Source organism: Cariama cristata, unplaced genomic scaffold (assembly GCF_000690535.1).
Source record: "Cariama cristata isolate BGI_N322 unplaced genomic scaffold, ASM69053v1 scaffold1065, whole genome shotgun sequence".
In the NCBI taxonomy this organism is placed as follows: Eukaryota; Metazoa; Chordata; class Aves; order Cariamiformes; family Cariamidae; genus Cariama; species Cariama cristata.
Window position 1 is genome coordinate 1 of NW_009618985.1, and position 9,487 is coordinate 9,487.

General features: G+C 45.1%; 1 protein-coding gene across 1 annotated transcript; it reads right to left on the reverse strand.

Annotated features, from left to right (window-relative positions):
• Positions 1-274: 274 nt before the first annotated feature.
• CARD9 (caspase recruitment domain family, member 9) lies at positions 275-8,840 on the reverse strand. Its single transcript, XM_009701052.1, has 12 exons — positions 8,654-8,840; positions 7,390-7,527; positions 6,632-6,957; positions 6,020-6,199; positions 5,692-5,844; positions 5,177-5,302; positions 4,863-5,054; positions 4,295-4,336; positions 3,619-3,664; positions 2,098-2,168; positions 1,252-1,334; positions 275-371 (listed from the first exon to the last, which is right to left on the reverse strand). Exons 1-12 carry the CDS (start codon positions 8,835-8,837, stop codon positions 275-277), a joined length of 1,638 nt encoding a protein of 545 aa, XP_009699354.1. The 5' UTR covers positions 8,838-8,840.
• Positions 8,841-9,487: the final 647 nt, after the last annotated feature.

Here is a 9,487-nt window from a genome sequence, read left to right on the forward strand (position 1 = left end):
AGGGTTGAAGCGCACACACCCTCGGGGCTTTAGGCCCACGAATATTTAATCCTGTTTATTTAATTTGTGTACCGCACACCTCTCGCATCACTGCATTTCTAAGCGATGGACAAGGGGACATCAGAGCTAAAAAATACTGTCCCATTACAAACATTAACTTTTCATAAATGTTTGCTGAGTTTTAAAATCAAAGTAGTCCCTTGAGAAAGAAATGCAGAGGGCAGGGCAGCCCCCAGACCAGGCTGGTGTCTCCCTCGCAGGTCGGCTCCCGCTCTCAGGAGCCTTCGGTGTCAGTGTTGTCGCTGCCGGTGGTGTTCTCCCAGTCCGCCTCGTGGTGTCGGTCCTGTGGTACCCTTCGCAGCGCTCTTTTTCTGTAAACAAGACTAGACGTTTCATTTTTAGAAGATGCAGCATTTGAATGCTTTGGGGAGTTCAGTGGGGAGGTTCAGTATGTATCAACCCACTTGGTATTTAATTGAATGTGATGATTTGCTCACACACCAAACAAAGCTGTGACTGGTAGCAAGCACAGGGTAAAGAGAATTGGTCTAAATTGATGAAGGCATTCTTAGATTTCTTGTAGTGTGGTGTATTGTTGATATTCAGTTGAAGCAGCCACGAAATCCTACCCGAAGTCCTTCCTTTAACAAAAATAGTATCATCAACAGTCGGAAAAGTAGTTTACAGTGCCATTAGGAGCACTTCTATCTAATGCTAGAACTAAGGTCCCTGTTTTACAAGGTTTTTCATCAGTCTCATGCTCCATAAAGGCAGTGACCAGTGAAGACACTGGGCATTCGGAGAACAGGCTTCAAACAAGAGCATTTGAAGAGGATGGAGAGTGGAAATCAGCTCCCACTCGCAGTCGTGGAACCTTGGTCTTGAGTGTCAGCAGTATGTCAGACGGACAGTCAATGTCAGATATTTTGACTTGCATGGGAAAAATCTATTTAATTTATTAAATTAGCAATTCTTTGGAGTGCCCTGCACTTCCTCCTGTGGAACCATCTGCAGGGTCCAGAGCAAATGCAATCATTGCTATCTTGGCTACCTGTAGTACTAAAACAGGAGTCTGTGCCAGTTCAGCTAGAAGCATGAGCCTCTGAAGATAAGATCTGTAATGAATTTATGCCCTCCATGAATCAAGCTTGGGGACAGGGGATGAATAGAAAAGAAGAAATACATACAACAAGCTAATCAGTTAAGTCACACAGGAATGTCTAAATTAATCCTGCTTACTGAAGTCCAGACCTTCGGTAACGCTCAAAGCAGTCCTTCATCCTCCTCCGCTCCTTTTCTGCCAGTTCCTCATTGGCTAAGCCACACTCCTTGAACTGGAAAAAAAATCCAAACAAATATGAAATGGATTTCTCTGAAGATCAGACCAATGTTAGCACCAGGCAGTGCAATCCTCCTCTGCAAAGGTGGCTGGTTTTGAGGCTTACATACTGCATCTGGCCTCTGCAGGGGAAAAGGCTGCAGACCACCCAAATAACCTTGCTCATTTCTCCTCTCTGACTTGTTTGTGCAATGAATCACATTTTAAATGTAAAATGGAAGAGAAAAAAAATGGGAACCTATGCTTTCAGATGTCCAAGAACAGCTGTTCCCTACCAAAACCTGCATCCAGGAAAGCAGTCCACTGCATACAGCTAGCTTCCTGCATCTGCTTGGGCCTGCAAAATGAAGTACAGCATGTTCATTTCTGGGCTGTCCATTATTGTGTGTGGAGGATGGTAATACATCTGTTTCACATAGTTTTACTATCTTTATTCTCTCCTGTTTGTAAATTTGGGATTCTGTTTCTTGTACCAACAGTAATACTGCAGACAATTAACTAGAAAACATCCATACCCAGAGGTGAAGGCCAGAAAGTAATTAGAAGTTGCTAGGCACAGATGGAGAAATAACCACCAGAAGTGTTCTGGTGTTCAGAGCTCACCCTTTTTGGAGGGTGAATTTTGTACAAAGTGCTCAGATTTTGGAAAAGCAGTAGCTGCTTACATGCATTTCAAACCTGGCAAATCCATCATTAACAAGAACATTAAAGATCACAAACCCTAGCTGTAGTGAAGAAAAGCCCAGAAAGATTCTTACACTTGGTGACTTTGGAGGCAGACTGCTCTCTCGAGGGCTAAATTGCTGGTTTTGTCCTTCAGGGCAATCTTGTAAGAGAAGGAAAAATCACAGCTTTAGTCACAGTTGCCATTGTGAAGTAACTTCTCCCTCCACCAGTTCGTCAAACAGCAATAGCTGTAATGCAAGAGCTGCCCAGCACTACACAGAGTCAACAGCAGAACTGAAACCAAGCCTCAGAATATTCAGGATTCAGTCCTATGGTCAATGCAGCAGTCACTTCTCATTTTACTTGAACCCTGAATATTCCTTAGGATGACAGAGTTTCCTATCAGGCTCAGATAGAGACTTTCTAGTTTCTGTTTATGCAGGAGCAAAATGAACCTTTGCAAAGCAGCACCTCTCCTTAGCATAATTAAAAAAAAAATAATCATGTTAAGAGGTCACCACGAGAAAACATGTTAATCATTAATTTAACCATAATTTATCCCTGTTCCCTAACAACTAAGTTGTGCATATCAAGCCACTTCACATCAGACGATATTTTAGTGAAATTCCCTATGTAGCGATCAGGTATCATGATACATGTTTTTGAACTGAGTAAGGTAGAAAAATAAAAGGCTTTTTGGATCAGTGTTGTTTAGCTTTTGTGAAAAATCTCCCATCTCAATGAATGAAAAAAATCATTTAGATCTTCCAGGAGATCAAAACAGAAAATTTTTTCTACTGTGCTAGTTTCCTTCCTTTCTCAAGGTGTTTTGAAAGAGAATTTCAAGTTCTTAGAGGAGCCTATTAAGTCCTTTCCACACTGCTGAATCATTTCCACTGGGGATGCCACAGAAACAGAACTAGTGACAGCATTAACTACGTGGTTCTGCTTTTGTGAAAATAGCCTGCAACATAAAAGGGAAGAGGGGAGGGAAAAATCCCTGGAGAAAGCCACGTGGTCCAGCTGAAGTGGAAGGGTGTTTGTTCTGTTCTCAGCTCTGCCACAAATGCAAGAGGAGTCGGGCGAAAAAAGGCACCCAGGAGCTATTTCTGAAAGGCATCAGGTACCAGGTGATTTTTCCTGGACAAATTCACTAGACAGATTACCTCAAAAAAAAAAAAAAAAAAAAAGCCTTGAGGTCCTAGAAGGGTGTAATGATACCACTTTTGGCAGGTCATTCAGCTATATGAAAGACCTTTTCAGAGACCATGTAGTAAAAAGACAGCCTGTGGAGCTTTTTCTCTCAAAAAAGCTTTACGAGCATTCACTGTTGCCAACACCTGGAGACATGTTCTCCTTTTTGTAGTTGAGAAAGATGGTGGTATGGCAGAATGCCTTGATTTCTGGGTACCTATTCTGAGTCATCTCAAAGAGGTCTTACTCACAGTACCAACCACACTCCACTGAGAAGCATGTCTCACAAACTGAGTTGTCAGTCAGACTGCCTGTTCTTCACTAAAAATAAAACCCAGGAATGTCTTTTCCTGTGCCTTTGAAACATTGGACTATCCTCTCAAGAATTCTATTCTACGTTTTCTCAAGAAAAGCCTTACTTTTAGTCGGTTGTGTATCTTCATCTAGATGACCATGAAGAGTAAGCTGTGGGACAGAAACAAAGCAAGAACATTAGATCTGCCCCTTATTGTGTCTCACACAGTAGCTAGGAACAGATGGAGGAATATAAGAAATCGGACATGCATAGAACCGACGGTTCCTTAGTGCATCTTGCTGTCAGCAAAACAGGAGACTGAGCCAGAAGTTACAGATCTACTCATGGATTTATCCTCCATGAATAGATCCAGTTCCTTTGGCCTCATTTATACTTTTAGCCTCCAGACGACATGACAGTCATTCCACAACTTCCACACCGAAGTCATGAACTAACTGAAAACTCTTTACTACAGATGTCCCTAGGGTAAGACTTATTTTTGCCTGCTCTCCCACAAGAGAAACAATTAGAAGCAATTCAGAATAATTCAATTCCCCTGATTTGCTTAGACTCAACAAATCTTGCTGACTAACGCCATAACTGTGTCCTACACTTAGAAATCTCAGGACACATGGAGATTCTGTCGCTGGTCTGTTTTGCTGCATCTGTACTTTTTTGTATCACTGAAACGAGCCTGAGCCATGGGCTGAAAACTGCTATTACTTAGGGAACTGAGCACAAGTGAGGAATTTGAAGCCATCCCAGAAGAAAGTAAAAGGTAAACAAGGCACCCTACTTACTTCCTGGGAATCTCTGGAGAAGGTATCGTCCGGGTCAGAGGTCTGAAATAAAGCCAGTATAAATTAACCATTCCTCATAAGCAAGGAAGTGGTAGTAAGGGAATAGACAGGAGACTGAAAGCTCCAGAAAGACAGAAGTGTGCACTTCCTCCCTCCTACACTCGTCTGACCACTTGGAGAAAGTACAGAAGATGCCACGTTAATTAAAAGCCCTTGTATATCTAATTTCATTCCAGAAACTTTAGCACCTTTACACTCTGCTCCCATTTCATCCAAATGGCTCATACATGGTCTCTAAATACAGTTCACTCTTTGGACATGCTCCAAACACAAAAACAGATGACCTCAGCTTGCATCAGTCCAGCTCCTCCATGCCTGGAACCAGGGTGAGGTAATAGGAACCATCGTGTCTTTCGTTTTTCTAAACTCAGCATTTGCATGGAAATGGTTAACCACACAGCTGGCCACTACCTGCTGAATTTGAACTAGCTAAGTGCAAAGGCCTCAGAACATGGCCCCATACTCAGCTTCCCAACCCATCATACAGGTGACAACCTTGCAGGCATACCGGTGTGGGTAGCTCCAGTTGCAATCTTTTCAGTTTGGCTTCAGTCGCCAGTAACTGGCTGTCCTTTTGGAAGAGCTGCAGTTGCATTTCGTCACATCGCTCCCCCAGCTCCCGAATCTGCTTGCGGTAAGCATCCCTCTCAACCAGGTTCTTGGAGTACTGCGTATAGAACTGTTCTCGTGTCAGGAGTGCCTGGCATAAGGGACAACACGTTGTGGCATCTCATGCAACAGTACATTCAGGGTTGTAGTATCTGCCCGCTTCAAGCAGCAAAACAGGGATTAACAGCAGCTCCAAGAGGAATGTTTTATCACCTGGTCTCTTTCTGAAGCCACTTCCTCCATCTGCTGCAAGACAGCTTCAATCCGTTTTTTATACATCTGGGAATCCTTCCTCAGGGACGTGCACTGTAGTTCAAGCATCTCTTTTTCCTCTACATACTGTTGAGAAAAGGTCAAAAGCACCCTGCTTGTGGGCAGAACCTGACTACATGGACAACATGACTAGGATGACTGCTACATGATGGATTTACATGTACCTGAACTGTCAATCATGACAAAACTGTCAATCATGACAAAAGCTCCCGTTGCCCTCCAGGCTGAGGCAGAGACTGTTAATTAACAAAGGCATTAACAGGTAACAGTTAATGCCACAGACACAGACACAGATGCGTGACTTTTTTCAACAAGCTGCAACACAGACACTAGAGTAGGAGCAGCGAGGATTGCTGCTGAGCAGCTCCTCTGCTCCATAGGCAGGACATTGCAGGTGCTTCATCTGCCTATCTTACCCACTGACCCTCAGCAGGGATTTCCACTGCATCACGTACTTTGTCTTGGAGCACCTCGGCTCGCCGCAGCTCCTTGTGAAGGCTGTAAATGGTGTTCATCAACTCCCGGCGTTCTTCTAGTATCTGGCTACAGTCATTCTCCACGGCCTCCTTGGAGAGGCTCTTCTCCAAATTCTGCTCCCTGGCAACCTGCTGGACAAAGAAAAAAACCATCTAACTCTGTATTAACTTGCTCCCCACAGTCCTAAGTGGACTTTTTCACTTGGAGAGCAAGGCCACAGCCGACCCATACAATCTTTCAGTGCAGCCCCATTGCTGCTCTGGCTGCTACAATTAATCACTTCTCAGGTGTTCCTACCCCACCAACCTGGAGAGTGTTCTCCAGCTCCTGATTCTTGGCCAAGAGCAACTCCTTCTCCTGCTGGATCTCCCACACCACCTCATGGCTTGGACGCTGCTCTATGGCGTGCTTCAGTTTCATCGTGTGCTTACGCTCCAGTTTGCAGTCATCCTCAGCCTTCATGAGGCTATGCTTCAAGTGATCGATCTACAAGAAGGTTCAGAGCTCATCAGTAACAAGGAGAAAACTCTGACCTGCAAAAGCAGTTCTCACTCCATTTCCCAGACAAACATGGGGCAAGTTTCTCCCCAGCTCTGTTTTCCTCAGGAAGTCTGGTGCTCTGGGGACCAGAATCCTGCCTGTGTGCTAACAGAAACATGTTGTTCCTGTACTGTCTTTGTGAGAGAGCACCGTCTTGAATGAAGGAAGGACTGTTAATTCTTCACAGCATAACTTGTAATAACATGGGCCTACAAGGCTGAGCTAGGGACCACCAAGACATGCCACCTGCTAGAAAAGACGCACAGTACTTCATGCTGGGCTGGTCCAGACCGTCCTGGGCAAAGACAAGTCTGGTGCACAGCACAGCCTCGCAGGGATCAGGTAGGAAGAGGGAAGCTTGAGAAAAGGGCGACTGACCTCTAGGAGCAGGTCCTGGTTCTTCATGAGGGCAGCACTCTTCTCCTCGCTCTGTTTGGCATAGCTCATTGCCAGGTTGTAGTTCTCATCCTTGCACTTCCGCAGCTCTTTGCTCAGACTGTCCCTCTCCTCCTTCATCTTCTGTGCCCGCTCTTGGTGCTTGCGGAGCAGGCTGTCCCTCACCCACATCTCTCTGATTGTGTCCTCTTTGGTGTGCAGCCACATGGTGAGCTCCTGGGCCTTCCGCCGCTCCTCCTGCACAGTGCTCTGCAGCTTCATGATCTCGTTCATCAGGAGCTGGCTCAGGCCGGATTCCCCAGCAGTGTCTGTTTGGTGGGCAGGTGTCAGCCACTGCTGTCCTGTCTGCTCCCCGGACACACATACAGCACAGGTTCCCACCCGCTTCTCAGTGCAGCTCGGGACCATCATATGCCACGCATAAGCATGTATGATCAAATGATGCATGCTGTTTCCCCCCAGCCCTGCACTTGTCTACGTCAGTGTCACTGACAGAACAAAAGGCAGAAGGAAGACTTGATCCTTCTGCTTCCTCCATCACCCTCCCAGGTCCAGCCTGTGACACCAGACAGCAGGGCCATTCTTGCCAGAACCCTCCCAGATCACACACGGAGCAAGCCAGGGAATGCTCCCAACTCTGCTCACTGAAGCTGGGGAGAGGCAAAAGTGGAGGTGAATCCTCCCTTAATTTGCACAGCAACATCAAACAGCGAGCTATTTTTTCGGAAAACAAACATTACCTATAATCATAGAGAAAACCCTGCTGGGCTCCTTGCCAGTTATTTTCTTATACAGTTGTGGATAATAAAGCTCAAGACTCTCCAGAAATGCCTCAAAGCCCTTGTGTCCCGTTCGCTGAAGAATGTCCAGAAGAACACCTGAAATAATAGCAACAAGATAGTTTATGCATTTATTTATCTCTTTACCTATTTCTAACATAACAAAAAATTACTCCACTTTCTCCACATGCAGATTAAAGTCCCTGGGATCAAATCCCACAGCCAATCGCCCAGTAACTATACAAAAGTATTTTAACTGTGAAGGAGGAGTTAAACCTTAACCTTGTACCTAGCTCCTACTACAGTGGGTGCAAAAAGCAGATCTCAGAAGAGCACTTTATGTGATCCTGCTGATAATTACAGAAAAGGTTAAGACAAAGCACCACGACAGTTTCTACAGCTCAAGGCTCCACTTCCAAATAACAGAGGGAAATACGGGGAAAAAAGGACCACTAGTGTAAGAACGCTGCGCATAACTAGAGAGGTAGCAGAGACAAGCCTAAGAGAGCCTGGACTAAAAAGACTTTGAGCTCAGTTCCCTACTTTGTCTAGAAATACTCTATCAAGTCAAGCCTAGGCAGCTTCTTTTCTGTGTTCTGCAGTTTCCCAATCTGGAAAACAGGGAAAATAAATTTTTTTCAATGACCCTCAGTAATTTATCAATAAGAGTTAATCCAACCCAAAAGATGTACTAATAGCATAATGAATTCTGTCATTCTCTCTAGTTAGAACAAGAGCAGGACTGTAGGTAAATTCTTCATGACCGTTCTATAATGTTCTGCCAGTGTTCCCTCAAACACCAGAAGATAGGAACAAGGGACAAGACGTGCCGAATTAATCTTGGAAATCTCCCCTTGTAAAATTGTTACACGTGAAAAGCCTCATGGGCCAAACCCAAGCAACTCCCTCCTTTATGCTGATTTAAAGATCCAGAACAAGAAAAGGCCGCACACCCTCTGTGCTCCCATTACCCTTACGCAGCTTGGGAATGCATCAAAAGAGCCATCTCCATTCCTCCTCTCCCCAAAATGATGTGCTGGGGAAAGAGAGGGGAGAGGTGGCTGCACAGCAGTGCCCACAACGTTTTGTTTAAACACAGGCAGACGGTAACCTCGAAGCAATGTGTTGCTTCAGGCCCAGTCCGTTAGCACTCTGTTCCAGTCTGCACCCAAGAGCCAACAGAGCATGGGAGCATCTACAGAGCCGATGGCTGCACTTCACCCACCTGCCTTCCGTTTCCGCATGACCAGGCTGGGGTCATTAAGAACTTGTTCCTCATCATCATGGCTGATCACTTTGCACTGGCGAAGGTAGGGTATTATACGGGAAGGATCTATCACAGAGATCAGCTTCACCCGGAAGTTCTCCAGGTTATTCCAACATGTCTCATCATTATCTTCTTCCAACATGTTGGTGAGTGGGAAGTATTAGTGAGCAGTGTTGTTCTGTCTTGAAAAAACAAAACCAGAAAACAGACTCTAAGCCTCCTAGAGTAGAGGGTGGGTGGTGGTGAAACCAAGTACGTTAGCAGACTGAGAATGGAAAAAAGTCTTTTAGATACAGGAACACATCTCCCATGTGGTCTTCAACTCAGCGCTTGCAAATCACCTCCAGAACATGGCGATACACTGCAGTCATACCTGAAAGAACAGTGCAGTACCAGACTGGAGATAGCAGCAGCTGCGAGGCTAGCGCCAATGCTGCTGACACATACAGGAAGGAGAGCTAGCGTGAAATTCTGAGAAAACAGAAGGCATCAAAGCTTGATGATCTCCCTCCAACCAGCTGAACATCTCCCAGACCTCACTACAAGAGGAAAGTAAAACTATTTAGCAACAGGTCCCCTGGCGGTAGGCATGTCATTGAGATCCCCATGAATAGAGGAAAATCCAACTAACTCTAGATTCCCAAGAGCATACCCCAAGAAAGTGCTGTCAGATCTCACTGAATTCACCATGGGTTCTCCAGATGCTCAGCTATGCTTAGAATTAAATCTTTAATCTCCATAAACAACACAAAAAGGGTGGAAAACAACACAGAATAAGCTGATAGCAAACTG

Bases quoted from the DNA above. Each gene is read 5' to 3' on its own strand.
- CARD9 (XM_009701052.1), bottom strand. From the start codon at position 8,837: ATGTTGGAAGAAGATAATGATGAGACATGTTGGAATAACCTGGAGAAC. The intron at 6,200-6,631 runs GTCAGTCGCCCT...ACCTTCTTGTAG, and splicing joins ACCAGGACCTGCTCCTAGAG to ATCGATCACTTGAAGCATAG. The intron at 5,845-6,019 runs GTTGGTGGGGTA...TTCTTTGTCCAG, and splicing joins AGCTGGAGAACACTCTCCAG to CAGGTTGCCAGGGAGCAGAA.